Raw genomic sequence first — 21,023 nt, forward strand, 5'->3', positions numbered from 1 at the left:
TGAGAAGGCAAAAAAGGGCATAAAAAAGAAGGGGAGGAGAGAGAAAAGGGGGCGCAGGGAGCAAAAAATAGAGTAATGTCCCAGTGATCAGGAGGAGGGCTAGAGGGCGGTGGGGGTGTACAGGAGAGGTGAGGATAGAGAGAGAAAAGGGGGGAAGGAGGGAATTTCTTTAATGTTTCTGGCAGCGAACCAGCTGAGGTCTCAAGGTTATCCTGGCTTTGCAAACTCCCACGGGAAAGGTGGAGTGCTGAGGGCCGAAGGGGGGGGGGAGACGAGGGCTTGAGGTGGAAGAGAGGAGGGAGAGATGGCTGCCCTTTTTCTCCAGGAGGGATGCTAATGCACTGGGGGAGAGTAATCCTCGGGGCCCTCTTGTCTGATAAGGTTGGCCTTGGCCCAGGTAGCAGGAGAAAAAGGGCTCTGGGGCCTCCCAGGGCATCCTCGCAGACAGCTCTGCCCTCTGCCAGGTTTGCACAGGAGCAAAACTTGAATTATTACTCAAGCCATTAGTTGTAATCACATGTGAGTGATAACAGTGTAATACCCGATTGATTCCCATTGTGAAACGCATTCTTCCTTCCAGGGAGGTCAGGGGCAGCTATTGTGTAGAACAGCTGGATCCAGTTCAACGTCTGCTCCAGGACACTTTACTAGAGCAGAGCCTTGCTGACACTGGGCAAAAAACCCTAATTATATGCTGCTGTGTTGATTTATTTATTTATAAGTATGCATTTTTTGTAACATCAGGCTTTCCTTCTTCCTCCATATCCCATTTCAAGACTTTCACACACCTAGACATCTTGGCAATGCACATTTAACTATGTGAGATTGTCCAGATTTAAGATGAGATACGGTGGTTGATGCAGCAGCTGTTGTGACAGGACCATCCAGTCTAATTTCCTCAAACACTGCCACTGGAATTTGAAACAGCTGTTAGGGAAGACAAAACTGTTTCATCATTCTTACTATAACCCTTTACCTCTCTATTTCCTGCCAAAGTATTTAAACCCATCACCTTTATGCAAATATAAGTGAACCCTGAATTTGACACGTTTTATCTGGCTATGATGATGGGGGGAATCAGTGACTGCATGTGAAAGATCTGCATCAATACTCTGCAAGTGTTTGTTTACACTAAAGGCCTATTAGAGATAATGATTCACAGCATTAAGCTGTCAGTTTAAGGAGGTGTGTGTGTGTGTGTGTGTGTGTGTGTGTGTGTGTGTGTGTGTGTGTGTGTGTGTGTGTTTGGTGTGCCTGCCTGTGTGCCTGCCTCTTCAAAGGTTGGCCTTCTTACCTTATCTACAGTCAACAAACAGCCTCTTTAGGAGGAAATGGGGAGGCTTCATGCACCTGTAATTCAAATGCCCCAGTGCTCACTTGGAGTTCTCCAAGTGAGCCACACTCAGTTTTATGTGGACCTGATGGTTAATAGATAGAAAAATAAAGGGGGAGTCATGTTCAAGGCTCAAAGAAAAACTTAATGTTTCAGCTGTTTTTTGTTGTTTGTGTAAATCTGGAAACTGGCGGGGAAATTGAAAATGTCTCGCATAGAGACTGATCATTGTCCCAAGATCAGTCGTGTTTGGCAAGTGGTTTTACATACCGGTAGTAATCTATTCATATTGGACCAGAACACGTAAATACCTTATCAAACTTAGGTATAAAATGTAACTGTACAATGGTGCATATCAGGAATATCTGACCCAAATTTGACGTTATCTTTCCTGTTGTTATACAATTTGAGCTGTGCATACAAATTTGTCTAGAGTCAGAACATCTAGTAAATGGTGGTTGCACTGTATTTGCATGAGTGGCCCTCACCCCCACCCGCACCAGTACAAGCAGCAGAAGCAACCGTATTCCCAGTTTGCTCCAGCCTCAGGCATGCTAACCAGAGACCCGGGCCAACTCGCTGGTCCTCTCCCCAGCCGCATCCTCTGCACCGCTGCTGGGTTTGACTCACTGTGACCCCTGACCTTCGACGCTTTACCGCCTCCCCCACACATGCAAATATTGCTGGTCTGCTCCAGGAGGCATCGGAGAAAAGGAGAGGGTCGGATGGATGCAAGGAAGAGAGAGAAGGAGGAGTGACGTGGATGGATTGAAGCTAGCGGGGTGGGGGGGCAAAAGGAGAGAGAGACCCCTAAAGGAAGTGCGAGCGTCTTGGTCTCTGAAGTGGAGGGAGGCAGTGGCAGCTGCCAGGGGAGGCTCCGGTCTACAGCCCAGCTCTGAGGCCTTAAAACATTTCTCTCTGTTTTAGCCAGCCAAAACGGACCCCAGCGCCTCTGTCTGCGAGGCTTAGAGTGACCCATGCTGATCTTTCGTGTGTCTGGGGTGTTTGTGTGTGTGTGTGTATGTGTGAGAGAGAGAGAAAAAGAAAGCATGAGTACATTCATGCACTTATTGTTTTCCTTGCTCCCAGGCTGCTCGAGGCACCTCGGTGTGTGTGAGGGGAGGTAAGCGATGTGTGCGGCTGTATCTGGAGAGCCTCCAAATCCCCTCATCTCCTCTCCTCTCTCCTCCTTCTGTTCTCTCTGCTTGGAGGATCTGTCAGTTCTCCTTCTCTCTTTTTGTCCCTGCTTTGATCCTGCTCTCCAAGCCTTGGCTGGCCTCGCTAACAGCAGCTGAGCACAGGTCCTACTCCACTCCCACTAATAACACACATTTGTGTCACGCTGGGATAATGCGTGTGCACAGACACACACACACACTTGCACATACACAAACACACACGCATAAACACACTCACTCGCTGCTCCACTTACTCCCCCTCTCCTCTCTCACACTCCAAAAAAAGTAACGGCTGGCTCTGCTATCATTCAGCGCTTTCTGTAAGTTGTCAGAGCTTATCGCTTTCACACAACCCTGTTTGCTGTAACCCTGTGCTCACACCGTGAGCAACTTGGGTGATGGGTCACTCTATTCTGACTGATTGTGGGTGGTGCTAGAGCCTCTAAAGGCAGCCATATAGTGGATTGTTGTAGATACAGTATATTGTTTTTCACAGGCAAATGTAGACAGATGTGTTTTGCCCTTTTGACAATTCTTTATCAGATTTGTGATTTTTAAGATGCGTGGCAAGTTATCCTATGTAGTTTTCAATACAAACTAACATATCTGTTCAATGTCTCTCACAAAAACACATAATGTGTACCTGAAGCATCACTTTAATGCATTTCCTATCTCATAATTAATTTGCAAAGCCTGTTATTGAATAATTTGAATTCTGTTTACATTAGTTTGTGGTCTTCTCCCTCTAATTGTTTTTGCGAGTAACCAACTCAGTTACTCTAGCTATATAATTCAATGTGAGTACACAAAGTTGAAATTACATAAAATGCCCATCCCTTGTAGCTGTGATAAATTAGCCTGAAGCTAATGCTTAGCTACCTGTTCAGGAGGAAATTAGCCAACTCAGTGTCCTTTTGGGCTTTAAGCTGTCTCCATCTTTCAAATACATCTCCAATATTTACCTGGGGTTTGTAACGTCTCTGGTCACACAATTCTTAGAAACCCTGTTGTTGTTTTTGCACAGTACCTTTTGAAAAGATGCCCGGAAGTCTGGAATGTGTCTGGGAACACTATGACCATTAATTGCAATTTATTATGTTGTTCTATGCTCTATTGCCCATGTTTTGTACGTCTTGTTATGACATTTTGATATTTTTCAAATATTTTATTAAAAAGTTCATGTTTCATGTTAAAGTACATGGAATCTTAGAAATCCTTTTTTTCTTTTACATTGGTATTGAAATCGGCATCGAGAATCATGTTATTTTACTGGTATTGGCACCAAGTACTGAATTTTTGGTATCGTGACACCCCTAGTGCAGGGCGATAGGAAGCAGGACACACATTATACAGAGACTCATTGATCAAAACAGTCTACTAGAGCAGCTTAAAACCTCTACACAGAGTAGTTTGTCAAAACATGTTTAAATCAGTTTACATTTGCTTTTTCCTGAGCTATCAATCACATCTCACGGTCTTTCTTCCAATTGACCACCTGTTATAATGCAACCAAAGTTCCACACTTCGGTCATCTGACGGCAACTGAGCGAACGCCATGTAAAGACTGTGAGATGTGGTTCAAATCTTCGGAAAAACCTAGTAAGTAGACCTTTAGGTAAGATTACTTTGTTGAACTACTGTTTCCAAAGTTAAGAATGAACTCTCACTCTAAACTTTATGGAAAATCTTCAAGCTGGACCAAATAAAATATGTATCTTTATCTTTAACTCTAGCATATTTACTCCTGCAGTCTTTCAAGTAAAAGTTGTAGAGAACTGGGAGTCTTTGACTGTTTGTAATGAGCTTGCTGTGTTTGCCGTTTCCAAGCAGAGATGCAAAGTTCATCGGCTGTTGACGAGCAGTGACTGTGCACACATTGGCCACTCGCTCTGTAGGAAATTAAAGGATGTCTGGTGACTTGTTGACCATGCTAATCACAGTGTGAACTGTTGGATAAGTCAAGTCAGTCAACCACTGTGTGACAGCCTCTTGGAAAAGACACAGTGCCACCCTCAGTTTGGCAGCGGCAGCCACATGACACCTCCAGGCTGGCCTTGATACAGCCTGTCTGACTGTCTGCTTACTCCCACTCCTCTTGCCAGCCAATAATGAAGCTTAAATGCCAGCATAGGCATTTAAGCTTCAACCCTATCCCCCTGAACACACACACACACACACAACCTTGTCACCCTTGTGGCACCAGGAGCGCCAGTTTGCAGCAGCTCTGTTCACCAATGGCTTACACATTAAGGCATGAGCAGTGTGTGACAACGGGCCAGATTGTTTTGTGAGAGGAATATCTCACACTTTCACACACTTTAGCCCCACAATCTCCCTGTCTAATTGCATTATTGCTGCATTATTGCAGTGTGTGGAGGTCCATGGTCGAGAGGGCTCAATAAAGATATGAGCCATGGGAAAGATTGGGAGCGGTGGAAATGAAAAAAAGAGGAAGAGGGAGATAAAAGGAGGAGGGAAGTACAGCAAGGAGGGGTGATATAAAAAGAGAGATAAAAATGGAGAGAGGATAAGATCAAGAGGGCTGAGGGTTAGTGCGGGGACAGGGGAGGGGGGTCACAGGTAAAGAGAGTGTGAGAATTTGGAGAGTGAGGGCGGGGTGTTCCAAAGAAAAGATGTAAAATAATCACACTTGTTTGTTTTCCTGTCTGCAGGCCAGACAATTGTCATTGGCTTTTCATCAGTAAAGTATCTCTAAACATCATGTGATCAAAAGCTTTTACAACAGATAGCTGTGTTTGCTGTTAGTCAGCCCGTTTCCCACAGATTTCTTTTGATACAGGAGTTGAGACATAGCAACAGGTACACTCAGGGGACCGACGGTAGCCAGGTGCGCCTGATAAACTTGCAGGGAAAAGGGAGGGACCGACAGACCCAGGGCTCTGTGACTCAGTTCAGACCTCTTGCAACATGAGCGTGAGAAAGTCATTCAGCCAGAGAGTGTTCCAAAACCTACACTCTGTCTGCTTCACATCAATACATTTGTTTTGGAACTCTGTCAGTACCATTGTGAGGGGGAAACGGCTCAGGTGTGCAGTGCACAACAATGAGACATGTTAGTGATGTGTTTGACAGAGGCAGGCAGTGTTGTTGCGCATGAAGGATATTTAGGATTATAGCTGGTTTAGGCGCATGTACAGACCAGACTCCCTCCTGCCAAAAGCAAAGTTTGCAATTACACTCAAGACGCGTGTGTGGTTTCACTGATGCCTCCACATGCCAGTTAATCATTCTGACATTTTAGCTGGTAGAGTGTAAATCTAATTTAACCAGCCATTTAACAAGATTTCCTCTTTTGAGACTCAAATCTGGGTAATATGAAATCAGCAAAAGCTTTAAAGGGACTTAACCACATGAGAATAAAATGTTTGCAGGGACATATAAAGCAATGAATGTTTTGGCCTTCTGATAACATAATGCATCCCTGTCCACAGCCTGCCATATAGTTTTCAGACATTGTAATTTACCACTGGGTGCTCAAGTTCAGGTTTGGAGAGAACTTAAAACAATCTGTGCGCCTCTCTCATGTTCAGCTGAGGAGCCCTGTGCAGCTCTTCGCTGCCTATCAAATTCACGATCTTGCGGCCAGCCGCTGGCGACGCCCCGCAGATCCAGGCGGCAAGCCGGCAAGAGGAGCACCTTCCCCTGGTCGCCTGCGTGCCACGTGTCGCGGTCTAAACAGCAACTGGAGGTGTGTGAGCTCAGCGGAGAGCCGTGCTTTGAGCTCCCTACTCCAAAAATAAAGCAATGGAGTTGTTATTTAATATCTTATTTTCATTACTTTTTCCGATTAAACCTCCCCCTCACATAGGCATAGTTGTCAATTTAAACCTCCAGATGAAGCGCATGCTGAATGTTTTCTTTCTTAATTGTATTCGGGGGAAATAGTGGGAATACTTCCACCAGGAGAAAGTAAACAAACAAACGATGATAGGATTAAACATATAGGCTAGTTAATGATAGCGTTAGAATCAGTCGACTTCAGTCTTTTCTTAGCGAAATCACTGTTTCTGAAATTAGTAGTCTGAAAGAACACTTGGGCTAGGCTAATAGAGGAACCAATGTGATGATCACCTCAAGGACTGTTCAAACTTTCAATACCCACAACACTCCTAAATACGGTGATACTTATTACAGACAGCGTATGTTCATATAAACTTCCCTGTTAAGGACCGCTGTCGCACAACTTGAAAAATGTAGAACTGCTCACCGTCAATAAACTTATAAGATGCAATTATGAGCCCTATTTCTTTCTCTCTTTACTGCTCATCTGCTTTGCTCTTGCGTCTCTCCGACTGCAATAAAGATAAGGAAACGAAATTATGACCTGAAATCTAAAAAAGCCTTGAACACTGTGGGGCGACCATAGGCGGGGAGGAGGAGGAGGAGGAGGAGGAGGAGGCAGCGGTCTGATCGTGTGAGCTCTCCGGGCTCAGAAATATCTCTGCTCTGCTCTGGCTCACATTCCGATAAGGGAGCCCGATCCAGCTCTCTCTGTGGGCGTGGTTTTCCCAGGCTTTTAAAACAGCAGCTGCTATTTACCTTCCCCTCTAATGTAAACCGCCGCCGCCGCCGCCGCCACATACCCCCCCCCACACACACACACACACACACACACACTTCACCCCTCCACCCTCCTCCCTGGCCCGGCGGCCCCCCGGCAGTCCGGCGGCCAAACCTCCAACCACCACGCTCATAAAACATCCTGGCACGTGCTCCACATTCACAACATCGACAGATGATTAAATGGCAAAAATGTGTACCACAGAGTTAAGAACTACAGTGGTAAATAAATAGCATGGAAATTGAGTGTGCGCATTTAATTGTTTTCCCTCCTCTGAGGGAAGGCTAAATTAACGTTACTCCAGGAACATAATGGTTGAGTTTAAGGCTGTGTGTGTGTATCTGAGGATTTAAGTTTGTCTCCTCTTGTGGTTTTGAGTTGTCATCTAAAGTTGTTTCTTTTGCTAATGTCATTATAACAGTAACTTTCTGTGAAGTTTGGTAGGAAAGAAAACAGAACTGCTGCCTCCCCGTGCCTCCGTGCCACATGTTTTAAACTCTGATTTCCAGATAGGCTACCACTTCCCACTGGTGGTTTTTAAACGGTACCGAAGTTTTACTTTCTTTTTTTCATTTAGCCTACTGTAAGAAGTTACCAATTAAATTAGGACACCTCAATTCTACAAGAGTTAGGGTAACTTTGTCTGTGGAGACATGCCAAAACATAATCTGCTCAAGGCTGAATAAACGGTTTATTATTATAGTTTTGTTGTATTTTCTGCTGTTATCTATTGTCTGGGACATTAAAAGGTCCCTGTGCCCGCTCCTTGTGGCGGTGCCCAGTCTGCGGCTCCACTGTTAATATGTAAACGGTACGATGATTGAAGGCTGAAGGCAGTTTCCCCGGCTGTGCCCTGAACCCGGGCCTCGCGCCATTGGCCGCCAGCTCCAGCGGCCAAACAACCAATGGGAGGGCGCCGACCACGAGCCGTCCTCCCTCGGGCCGCGTGTCCCTCGCCCTGATTGGTGGAAAGTTACTGTGGGAAAGAAAGTTTGGGAAGTTTCACACGAGCCGTTCGCGTGCAGTGCGAGATATAAATACAAGCCACACGCAGAGAGCCCAACAGAGAGACTGCATCGCTCGTGATAGCCGCTGCTTGCGCATCGCTCAAACGGATTTTAACTTGATCCATATCTCAGGATTTTTTTTTGAGGGAGAGGGGACTTTGAATATTGCAAGCTGAAAATATTCATCGTCCTTTTCCCTACACAAGTGGATCGTAATTTGCTGTGGTTTTGTGGGATATTTCCGATAAGAAAATGCCTGCCGATATGATGGAAAAAACCTCCTCCTCTCCGGTTGCTGCAACCCCGGCAAGCATGAACACAACTCCCGATAAACCCAAGACAGCCTCTGAGCACAGAAAGGTTGGTACAAAGCCTATATTGAAAAACATTTCCCCTGATTCAAAAAAAAACAAACCGCCTAAAACATTTAATTGTGGACACAATGTTGCAGAAGTTCAGAGGATTTTCACTTTTACGCACGAAACAAGAAAACAATTAACAGTTAATGGCATTTGTTTTTGTTTTTTTTATATTTAGTCATCCAAGCCAATTATGGAAAAGAGGAGAAGAGCCAGAATCAACGAGAGCTTGGGGCAGCTGAAAACTCTCATCCTGGATGCGCTCAAAAAAGATGTAAGTAACCTACTCACTTAGCGTCCTAGTTATTAATAGCTTTCAGAACTGCCCCTGTCAAACAGTGAGAAAGTGTGTGCGTAATCTTAACCATGTGTGTTTCCCGTCCCCTCAGAGCTCCAGACACTCTAAACTGGAGAAGGCGGACATCCTGGAGATGACGGTGAAGCATCTCCGGAACCTCCAGAGGGCTCAAATGACCGGTAAGTCGCATTTCCCGGACTAATCTGTCCCATGATTGTGCGGTTAAGAACATATCTGGGCTGGTTTAACAATCCTGATTCAAGACCCACATCTACATTTTGTGGATAAAACAACATGTGCATATGAATAACCTTCGTTAAATATACCTGTCTGTTTTGTTTTTTCTGCAGCTGCCCTGAACACAGACCCCACTGTCTTGGGAAAATATCGTGCCGGTTTCAGCGAGTGCATGAATGAAGTCACTCGGTTCCTGTCCACCTGCGAAGGTGTCAACACCGAGGTCAGGACGCGGCTCCTCGGCCACTTGGCCAGCTGTATGACCCAGATCAACGCGATGAACTACCCCAGCCAGCAGCAGCACCAACACCAGCTCCCCTCCACCGCCGGACCAACCCACCCCTCCTTTGGCCAGTCCATGGTGCAGATCCCCAGCTCATCCCCACAGGTCCTGCCCATGAACCCGGTGTCCTGTAAAGGAGGCTCGTCGCCTGCTAATTTACCCTCAGACGCCACCAAAGTGTACGGCGGTTTCCAGATCGTGCCTGCCACAGACGGACAGTTTGCATTCCTCATACCTAATGCAGCGTTTGCTCCAAACGGCCCCGTTATCCCCGTGTACGCCAATAACGTCGGCACACCGGTCCCTCTACCGGCTGCGGTTTCCCCGGGAGCCCCGTCAGGCAACTCGGACTCAGTGTGGCGACCCTGGTGAAAAGTTGAAAAGAACCATACAGACTTTAAAATGACACTTAATAGTTTTCTCTTTGTTAAAGTTTAGACTGTTGTTTTGAATCTGTTTTTTTTCTTCTTCTCGTAAAATTGAAAGAGTATGCACTATATTTGTACAGCTAACAAGGGAGTAAAGTTCATATTGAAATGAGATTTGTATTGTGGAAGTCCGTTCACTGCATTTTTTTTTATATATATATTTGAGTTGTCTTTTTTTACTGTGTGATGCCAAAGATATGTTCAATGCTCTTATGAAGATCTTCGTTTTGGAAGACAAATAAATTTGTAAAGATACAAAAAAAAACATGCGCTTGTGTTGTTTTTGGGGAAAACTAATCCTGATCGTGTTATTGCGTAAAACTGCAAATATTGCACTTCCGCTTGTTTATGTAGTTTATTTGGTACTTAAACTAAAGTAGGTACTTGTCTATGTGTGTAAAAGCAAAACGGAGTGGTAGAAATTTTCAATTAATCCTTGTTTGATGAAATCACTTTAGAGTGGGCTACATGAAATCAAAAAGTGTTTTTAAAACACTGGTTTGATTGCAATAAGATTCACGAATGGATAGAATTTTTTTTAGTTTTGAGCCTGCAGCAGTAATGTCACTTTTTGCAAATATAAAAAGTAAGTATTGCTGGGTGTGGGAGACTGTCCTCTGCAGTAATGTTAAATCAAGGTTCAATCTGTGCAAAAATGGGGTGCTATTTATTAAGTGGCATGCATCTTTCTAAAGTGCCTATGAGCAAAAACATTGTTGTTCACGCTCACTCACTGTAAGTCACACCGTTGGTTAATTTATATTCTATTATCTAAATAAGTGAGTCAGGCAGGAGACTGTAGTTCTAACATAAACCAGGCACAGGGGCGAGACTATCTGTTTCTTATGATGATAGTCCAGCAGTTTCACCTTCCTGGTTGAAACTTTGGAGTCTTGAAGAGGTCACTAACGCCATCTAGCAGCGCAGAAGTGCATTGCAATGTGATTGGTATTTGATCAATGAGTGGAGCATGAATGGCTGCTGTGGATGTGCATCTCAGATGAAAAAGAGCACAGCCTCTCTGTCTAATTTAAGAGATGGAAAAATGAAAATACTCTTGAATATTATTTTAGAACTCAAGACACTAGAGCATTTTGTTGGAGAGGCGGAAGGTTGCTTCTCTGAGTAAAATTACTGTGTCAGACCAGCTGTTGCAGAATTTGATCAAAGCTGTCACTTGAATCTTTTGTGTACATATTTTATTATGGCATAAAGCTAAATGGCTATCAGTGCAAATAATGCTGTGATTCTTTCCACTCAAAGAAAAATCTAAATTGGAAATTACTAACATTCAACCATCAATTTGAAGTATTCAAGCTAAAAAAAAAAAAAAGAAGCTAGATAATCATCATTATGAGGATTTCCGCTGTTCAGTCAGCTTTAACATTGCCAACAGCATTAATCTTCTGACAGTATGGAGCAGAGAGGAGCCTCCGGCTGTGTCTTTAATCACTGCTGAGGGAGTTCCTTGATGCCAGGGGATTGGGGGGTTGGGGGTTGACAGCAGAAGGACACGTTAAACACCTCGCCACTGAGCCATGTGGTAGTGCTCTGCTCTGCCCAGGTGTTTGTGCCCCCGCAAGCTATCCGAGTGTGGCCCTTCTTTGAAGGGTGTGTGTGGGGAGGGGGTGCAGGTGTTTGCAATTATCAGTGCGCTAAGAGGCACAAAGTGTGGATAAGTGCCATCATTTTGAATTTCCATCACACCTTTTTACGGGGGGCCATGCATCCCTGTTTGATTGAAGCCATGTGTGTGCTCGTGCCTGTGCATGCATACGTGTGTGTGTGTGTGTGTGTGTGTGTGTGTGTGTGTGTGTGTGTGTGTGTGTGTGTGTGTTTGTGCAGGGTGCTGGGTGAGGACATGCCTGGCCAAAGGGCACAATGAGTGAGGTAGTGGGGAGTTAAGTTGGGGGTTTAAGGAAAGGCCTACCACATAGGATAACAGTCGGCCTCCTGTGAGCCAGAGCTTCTCCACACAAACAGACACAATCACACATACACATAACGTTCCCACAGCATTCCAGCTGTGCTAGGACCAGTGTCGAGCTTCCTGCTCTGAGCCCCGGGGCCACAGCTGGACACGGGACGTCTGGGAGGCACGTGGTGTGACCCGGACAACACCCAGCTGCTCAGCCCTCCCTCTCTACCTCACAGCCTTTCCCCCCCACCACAAACCAACATCTTCAGTGGTCTCTTCCCCTCTGGAGAACAGCTTTACGAGCCTCTCCAATTACCCAGTGCAGTGGCCGAACTGCCGGAGTGACCGCACACATGTCACAACACGACCGGGGGGTTAGCTGCCATGCGTGTCCATTAACTTTTCCCACACTCCGCGTGCATGCAGAGAGCGAAAGGAGGGAAAAAAAGCCCCTCTGCTTCCTCCTTGGCTCCCTAAGTGCTACCATATGGTCCGCTCTCCCTCTCTCTCTCATGGTTCCTCTTCCTCTCTCTATCCCCCCCTCTCTCTCTCTCGGCCCGTCACTGGGGCTGTCTTTGATTGCAGCCCAGACAAGTGAGAGCTTTATGATTTAAGCCCAGGGCTTGCTGTACCAAGCCCTGGACTCATTTTGAAGCCAAACTCCTCTCCCTCCCCTCCTCACCCCTCCCTCCTCCTGCAGTTGCAGGGGAAGGCTGTTTTCTGGCAGGAAATGAATAGCTCCCAGATGAGCGCAGGAACCTGAGAGGTCGTGAGAAAGAGGCGAACCCCCCTCTGCAGGCCCGGCCTGCTGCCAGCCGCCGGGGGAATGTGGGAGAGCGCCTCTCTGACACACGCATCAACCCCTCTGCCCTCCACCACACCGCCTGACTGACTGACTGCCTGCCTCGGCGCTGGGCCCTGAGCCTGGAAATAGACTGATAGACAGTGCAACCGCCACCGAGCCAGGCAGCATGGCTCATCAGCCAGCCAGCAGAGCAGCCAGGCAGGGAAAGGGAAAGCGGTGGGAGGGGAGAGAGAAGTGTTGGATTTGTGTGGGCGGAAGTGGATCAGTGTGTATATGCAGTCTGAATCCTGATCCAAGCATACAATACAACAGAAAGTTAAATCTGAAATTTGAGTTTACTTTAGACTCATGTTTGACCCTGACTGGGTATTTGTGCAGGTTTTGTACTCAGACATACACATGCATACACTCACTCACAACCTTCCCTCCCTCTGTCCCAGAGGCTTCCACTCATTCCAGAGTATACAGTCACTCAGACAGGTGTTCCTTGTCAGGAGCAAAGGGTTTTTCCCCTTGGTTCCCTGTGTGCTGAACTAACATTTATTCCTCCTGAGATTGACACTGTTATGGTTGGACATGGTCAGAAGTTTAGCTACAGCTGTCCAGGCGTATTTTAGGATCTTATTTATTCATTGTTCTGCATCAGCGTGACATGTTGAGATCAACTAATAACAGAGTGAAGGCCAGCTAACTTATTAGCCAAGTGCAACACATGCACATGCTTCTGTCAGTTGGCTCAAGAACATAACAGCTTATGTAGAGCAGTGGTTCCCAACCTTTTTTGGCTTGTGACCCCTTAAAATTAAGCAATATCTCTTTCTGAACCGTATCACTGGTTATGGCCTTAGTTTGGAAATACGTTGTGAGCAGTTCAACCAAAAAGTGATTTTTCCTTGGCTGATTGTTGGACTTTTACAGATCTGAAGAGGTGAAAGAATCCAGTATTTATACAGGGGGAAAAAAAGCAGTAATCATAGAAAAAAGTTGAAAAGATTAGTGTAAAACACAACACACAGCAACGAGACATCTCACCCTATGTATGTAGGGTTGTAGCTGTAGATCAGAGTCCAGCATTGGAACGAAGCTGTATTGACTAGAGCAGAATTTCACAGTTCAATTTATCTTTCATATATATAGAGGATAGATGTGGTTCCTGATGCTAAAATGCAGACTTGTGCATTTGCATGCAGTTAATGTACTACTTGGCTCACTTAAAGCGACTGGAGGCAGGAAGCTTGAAATTATTATTATATTCTTATGTATTTACAAAAGGGCATCTTGGTTTCATGGACCCAATCTTCACTTCTCTATTATTAGTGTATTACTCATCATAGTTGTTCTGTCCTCTCTTAGCAGTGTACCTAGTGACTCAGTACCCATCTAACTCTACATGGTGTACCCTTCCTATGCTTCCGTCTCCCGGTCTCCCTATCTTTCTCTTTGTGCGGGGCTCCTATGGTAACCTGTGGGCCCAGTAAACAGGACAAGCTGTCTACACACAAATCCCAGCAGTGTGCGTGCCCACTTTCCTTGGCTCACCCTGCATGGCAACAAAAAACCCACCAGAGGCTCCCACCACAAGCCCATTCAAATGTCAGCCACCTCGTTTGAAGTCGCAGACTGCTATGTAAATCCACAGTGTTTCTCACCAGCCCAGCCTCTCACACACACTCAAAAACAAGAACTCTAGCAAAGGTGGTCCTGTGATGCTGGATGATTGTTTCTTTTATAGTCTTCAGCCTTTAGAAGTAGTCTTTTTCATCCCTATAGCCCATCCTCCACAACCAGTTTTGGTTGGTAAACATGTTTTCAAGGGGTTTTGGTATATGGTTTCAGGGCATGGTGACTTGAGGAGAGCAGGACATGGCAACCATACCATGCCGTCAGTTACAAAGTTGGCACATCCCACAACTCTGGGCTGTGACAGTGATGACCCCATCACACTGCGCCTTTGTATGACCTGTCCTCCAGCTACTCTGGAACCCAAGGCCAATTAAGTGGGAGGGTTTCCCCCCTCAGAGACCATCACAACAAACAAATAGACCAGGCAAACAAGTTCCCACCAAACCAACGTCCAAACAACTGCCAACGCCGACAGTTTGGTTGGTTTTGATATCACACAAAGAGGTTCTTCATGAAGCACTTCTGAGCCCCTTGCTTTTATCATTCAAAGCCAAGTTTTCCCAACTTCAGGCCAAGGTCAAGGCCCCCAAGAGTTGGGACCCAGAACGAAACCCCAGAAAGATTATAATAAACATAACAACAATAATTTGAAATGTGTACATTATTACTATTATATTATGTGTTTCTTGGTAGTTATTCAATGTGTGCTCAAAGGGTAAGCTCAGCTAATTCAGCACGGTTTGCTATGTTGCTGTAGTTTCAACGTGCTGTTTCATATTGATTGGTTCTTCAGTGTTTTGCAAATATGTTTTTCATACATACTGTATGTACAGTAACGTGTATTTTAAGGCAACAATGAGGGCCCTTAAGAGTATTAATTAAATGAATGAATAAACTAATAAGCATATGTATTTCCAAATTTAAAAACTTAAAAAAAAAACTGCATATCTAAATATGGTAGTCATGGAGCTTATGCCGTAATAACTGATGTGAAGATATCCACCCCATGACAGCGTAACGCCGCTGTGAAAACCATGTTTCTCCACTTTCTAGAAAAACAGCCCTGTTTTCAGCTTTGTGACAAGGCTTTTCTAGGTTATCCACTGGCTTTTTAATTTGTTTATTCAGCTTTAGACATGGGAGAATTTGCTCAATCCATAAAGGAATAGTTCATACTTCCTTCACCAAATTTGGGGATACATGTTTTTCACTGGACAGCAATGACACTGCAGTGACCAAAAAGGATGGCTGCCTTTTCTCTCGCCTGTCTCCACAAGAAGGTCAGAGGTCGGGGTCAGCTACAGTTGACAGTGTTGCCATGATGATCGTTTCTTGTGCATACAATAACAAGCAGTCTGAATCTAGTTATGTTCCCATATGTGTTTTCATATGGCAAGATGTTGAGATGATTTACTCCGACAGCATATTGTGCTGCCGTCTGTGTGTGTTTGTGAGAGAAAGTTTACAATACCTGCTCTGAGCTCATCTTTAGGTATGTGTTTGCATGCTTGCAGCTTACCAGCCACTGCTTTCACACTACATCTTCATTTGGTTTGGGTGTCTCTTTGCACATGCAAGCGAGGCTGAGATCAATTAGAGTGGTCTAGGGAGACTTGTGAAGTCCAGCAGGAGGGTGAAACACACCCCTAACACACTCAACTTACACGCTGTTTGGCTGTATGATCTACGAGTTCTGCCCTCGCGTGGCTGGTTTTATTTTCCTGCTTTTAACAGCCCCTCTGCGGACGCTTGGGCCCCTCTGAGATGAAGGGAAAGAGAAACCAGATTTTTTGACCCTTGAATACATCAAACAGGTCCGGATGTCCAGCTCTTTTTCACTCTGATCGAGCTGGGATGGAGTCAGCGAGTTTGATGTCAGTGAAACAACAGACTGGGTGTTGTGGTAAAGTCATGAAGATGGTGTTTATGATGTAATGTTCACTTCAAGGCCACACACACACAGGAGCATGGAACACAGAGGAGGGAGGTGTCTGCACCTGATGGATTAAGTCTTGACTGTGCAAACAGTTCTGTTTGTGTTCTTTGATTTAATGGCTCACACTTCAGCATAGGAAATGATGGTAATGTGCTCTGAAAGAAGAAACTTCTCCATACATGAGAAATCCTGCGGAGATGGGCTGGGTGTGTGCAGCCTTTCAGACTGTTTGTACAGTCTACTGTGTTTCCATACTTTTTCATCTACTGTTGCTTTTTACATTGCGCTGATATTGGATTTCCTTGCAGATCAATGTAAATGTAATCACAGGTCATTAGACTCAACATGCACACTGTTATCATCAAATCCTCAAGTTGTAGTTGGAACCACCAATTGTTTGAAATTTTGTTCTTGAAAGAAATGTCTGAAACTGTTAATTGTTCTTTAAAATATTCGCCAATACATTTTCTGTCAATTGACTAATCCATCAAGCAGCTATTTTACACACAGCTTTGATTCACAAGTTTCCATTTTTCATTAATTAATTCAAACCTTTATTTAGGATTCAGGGAATCAATTCAATTCAGTTTATCCAAAACAGCTGTAGTCTCTTGTAATGCAACAAATTCACACCTCAAACCAGCAACTTTTTAGAGATTCTTCCCTCCTCAATTTCACCCAAAGGTCCTGTTTTCTTATTTGTTTCTCTCAGTTGGTTTTATTGCCAGCAATTGTTCCCCCTGGACTTAAGTGTTAAACCACTGAGATACATTGCATCATGTCGGTGCTCAGAGACATGAAATAGCATTATCCCACCTCCCTCTGCTCCGTCCACGCAAAAGCAGCCTAAACTGTGACGTGGACCAGCAGTTAATCCTCTTTACCTTTTTGGAGCCAGTGGCGGGAGCCGCAGAGGAGCTGGCCACCGAGATACGACCACGAGACGCTGTAGACACAAAGCAAGCCGTGTGTGTGAGTGTGTAATTGTTTGAGGGTGTGCACAATAAAGAGTTTGTTTATGTCACTTTGAGTGTATGATAGCGAGTGTGTTTGTGTGTCTTTGCTTGTTTATATGCCATCCGAACACGTTCGCAAACACTCCCACCGGACCCTGTTATCTCAGCTCCGGTTTGCAGAGACAAAAGCCCGTGTGTGTTGGTGTGTGTTGGGTTGAGGTACTGACAAGCTTGTCATGGACATGTACACCCTGGTTCCTCTGGAAAATGGGTCCAATGTGATTATCCCTGAAGCTGTAAAGTAGCCACTTAAAGTGGGCAGAGGAACTGAGACCTCAAAGAAATACATGGCATGTTTCTGATGGCATTGTGTTGTGTGAATAAATGCATAAAGGATCCGTGTCTCTTTGTTTTCCGCAGTTGCAGCAGCTGTAAGGGCAGCAGCAGTGTATCATCCCTGAAAGCTAAGATAAGTCAATGAATGAAAAAGATGACAGAGTAAGACATGGCAACTATACAGTATACGAGAACTTGTCTGACTTCTGCTGCCAACATTCAGTGCCAATGCAGGATGTATTGTGCCCTTTAATTTGTGTCACAATCACAATCAAACATGTTTAACCATAATCACAATGTTTCTCAAGTATTTCCCACCTTGTTTTAGTTGTCCAGAAGACTTAACAAAACTTTATTTGCCATAGCTGCCATCTTTCCCTAACTTGAACCGTACCGTAGTTACCAGTGGACGTTAACAAATGTCATTGACTTTAATCATGGTTATGCAAAATCATCCAACATCAATGCACCTTTCTGGAATTTTGTTGTTATGTTATAAGGATCTTATCTTTTGGGTATGAAACATTTACTCCTGTACACTTGAAAGGTGGCTGTAAAATTGTTTTAATTAGCTAGTTAAATGGAAGAGAAAACTTTTTAGGGCAGAAAAAAGTAGAGAAATCAACTTCTCTGCTGTCATCCAGACTTTGTGGCCAGTATGTTCTGGACATATTTTCACCAACATATGGATACATACACAGCTTGTGACACTGTCCTTGTATTTTGACAAAAATGTTGACAGGAGTTTGAGGAGTTTTTATAACTTTGTTCATGCAGTGCAGCTTTATTATCTAGTATCTTGGCTTTAGGGTTACAATTTTCCTTTTTCTCCCCAGTGTCCAAGGGGCTCCTTCTTGCAGACCTTTTCTGCGGGTGTGGCGTGACCTAAATCAAAAGTTCAAAGGTTAAAATTGTCAGAGGTAGCTCTTGACCTTATGGTCATTTGGTTTTTCACAGGTGCAAATGCAACAGGGAAATGTGTTGACAGAATTCAAGCTCTACCCTTCTTCTAAATGAAATGACAAAGTAATTGGCTTCACTTTGAAGTGAAGTACTTGTGACGATGACAAAGTTCAAACACTGCAATTTACAACCTCTGTACATTTAGGGAGGGAAAAAAGTCAAGCTGCATATTCAGTCCCAATAAACTTGAAAGTATGAATAGACTGTATTCTAGGCAGATTACTCTTCTACCATTTTGTACAGTGTAATATTTAGGCTATGTTGTCAGCTGATGGGCTTCTGCTCCGTTTAAGCCTCAGAGCTGCTTCATTACTACCAGGAAGAGATATTTAACTGCACCAGATCTCATTTTTTTAAGTTTTATTTGTCCCATGCTTAATTGGTCCCTTATGGTCTGCTGCTTTCTTTTTTTAGAATAGACATATTGTCTATAGACCCGTTTTTGATACTTTTAGAAACATCAAAATTACTCTGTCTCTGTGAGCACTGAGTGGAAGAGCTGTCATAGATTCGCGGAATTAAATAATTTACATGATCCACTAATCTCAAGCTGGCATGTTCACATCCTCCTTAACTCGGCCAATAGGCATTAGTGTGATTAGCGTGTGGCATCCGGTGCTGACGGGCTGACGATGCTGAAGATCACAGAATTTCTCTCTCTCTCATACACACACACACACACACACACATTCATACACCTACTTGGATTTTCCCACATGATCCACAGATCTAGCCACCAGTTGCTGAGTGCTCTCTCTTTCCCCCTGAAGTGCTGGCTACATGCGACCCTCCACAGACGATATCAGGGTAATTGACAGTGACTGGAAATATGCAGCATCATTGAGCCCTGACCCGTGTGACTAACAGGGTTAGGGCCTCCCCCCTTCAAGGCAGACCCCTCCTCCAAAGCCATCAGTGATATTCAATTTGTGTTAAAGCTCCCTTTGAGGGGCCCCCAGGGGCCCGATTTGATTAACATATTTTATGGCGAGCCCTTAGATGTAGCTGGGAGTGCTTCAGGCCCTGTATTAATAATAGTCAGAGCCCATTATGGCTGACTATGTGACGACAGTGACAGTGAGGCCTGACAGTGGTTTCTGAACGCCTCTGTAGCGTGGCAAAGAAGTGACTGGTCTTTAATGGGACTGGGATTCCTGATTTTTGCGAGGCCTCTGTGTGATTGTGCAGTTTTGCTGACGGTTCGGCCATGCCAGCTTGAGGCTAATCAGAAGTGATTCATGTAAGCGAGTCACAATGCTGCATTGGATTGAATTTGTTTCATCTACGGTTCTCTCCATCACTTATCAGCGGAATGAACCGCACTGCAAATAAATGGGGGGTAGACAATACACAGCGTTTGTAAGGGCACTTTTTCCCACAGTTCTATCTGTCATGAGAATGGACACACACTGACACAAGGACAAAGCGACAGACAGACGCACACTCGCACCCGACTTCCGAGTGTCTACAGTAAGGACATTCCTGCACTCCACACGCCTCGATCATTGTCTGCTGCAACCGTACAGCAAACAAAAGAGGCGTCCTCTCTGCCTCCTCTGCCTCAATGCCACAGAGCAGTAAAATGTAACCATGTTACCCCATAAATGAGACTCCTCTCCCCTCAGTTTTTATAGCTGGTAGATGGAATCTGTATGTATGAGGAGCCCTTTTCACTGTCTCCTGTTAAAAAACCCAAAGTCCTTCAATAAATGCTTCCATGACACAGTTTATTTCAATGGGCTGGCACAAAGGAGAGCCCCCTCAATGCTTTTGTTTAAAAAAAAAAAATCATTCAGCAGCAGCGAGTCTTGTGATACTCGTGCTGAAACTGTAAGACCCATAGAAACACACAAGATAACCCTTTTCTCTGTGTTTTAATTTCCCTCACACGAAGACAGACATATAAGCAGCCTTTGAAAGGAGACTGTATAGGTTCTCATATATGGGGCAGCGAGGGAGAAATTGGCAAAAGCTTAAGTTTCGCCGTTGGCCTGTAATGGTTTGAAAGAATGTAAAGCCCGTGACAAAAGCGACTACGAGGAGAAACAGGGAACAGGTGGTCATCGCTGCATCCCCCAGCCTCAGCCCCCAGACATGAAATCAGCAGAGAGGTTTTGATTTCAGTGATAAAGACCCTGAGGTTTGTTTGCTCTTTATGTCTGCAAAGATGTGTGAAAAGATGCTGGACCTCTAACCCCTCCTCAAGTCTCCCACCAGCCTTGGAGCAGGGAATAAGAGGTTAAGGATTCCAGCGCACAGGAAATCGTCTGTCGCCGCTTGTTTGGGAAGGACAGATTGGATACGTGGGTGGAGGACGAGGCCTTCACTTCTCTTCTTAGTATCTTTAGTGTTACTGGAGAGCTCAAGGCTGTGCTTGGTCAGGAAATTAATAAACAATTAAACCCACTGGTATGTAGTTGAAAAGCAGGCATGCAATATTCAAAAGATGAGATTAAATAAGACTTTATCTTAATCATCAACATGGCAGATTAATTTCAAGTCCAGGTAAAATACCTCCTGTGCAAGTACAGACGTCCAATTTAACTGAAAGAACATTTAGTATGTTGAGTATAGCACTATGGGATAAGGTCTGTATGTTTGTAGTTTACTTACAGTATACAGTTAGTGATTCTATTAGAACATGTTGATGAATCCCTCTTAAAATTATGCCTAAATTACTCAAGTAAACGTCTGCTGTAGAATAAGGGAATGGCCGTTCTTATACACCAGCCACTGAGGAAAATGAAAACACAATTATCTTGTGGGTTTCTGTAGGTTATA

General features: G+C 44.6%; 1 protein-coding gene across 2 annotated transcripts in view; it reads left to right on the forward strand.

The window, feature by feature from the left end:
- Positions 1 to 9,936, forward strand: part of her6 (hairy-related 6) — a 69,231-nt gene extending 59,295 nt beyond the window's left edge. Inside the window, exons 1-4 of one of the 2 annotated variants that reach the window (XM_028587343.1) lie at positions 8,318 to 8,460; positions 8,638 to 8,733; positions 8,849 to 8,936; positions 9,108 to 9,935. In XM_028587343.1, coding sequence (XP_028443144.1) covers positions 8,353 to 8,460; positions 8,638 to 8,733; positions 8,849 to 8,936; positions 9,108 to 9,649 — 834 coding nt within the window. In that variant the 5' untranslated portion in view covers positions 8,318 to 8,352 and the 3' untranslated portion in view covers positions 9,650 to 9,935. Of the gene's footprint in view, positions 1 to 8,317; positions 8,461 to 8,637; positions 8,734 to 8,848; positions 8,937 to 9,107 lie in introns of those variants that run through there. The other variant, XM_028587342.1, reaches the window with a different exon arrangement.
- The last annotated feature ends 11,087 nt before the right edge of the window (positions 9,937 to 21,023 follow it).

This window comes from Perca flavescens, chromosome 9 (genome assembly GCF_004354835.1).
Source record: "Perca flavescens isolate YP-PL-M2 chromosome 9, PFLA_1.0, whole genome shotgun sequence".
Classification (NCBI taxonomy): Eukaryota; Metazoa; Chordata; class Actinopteri; order Perciformes; family Percidae; genus Perca; species Perca flavescens.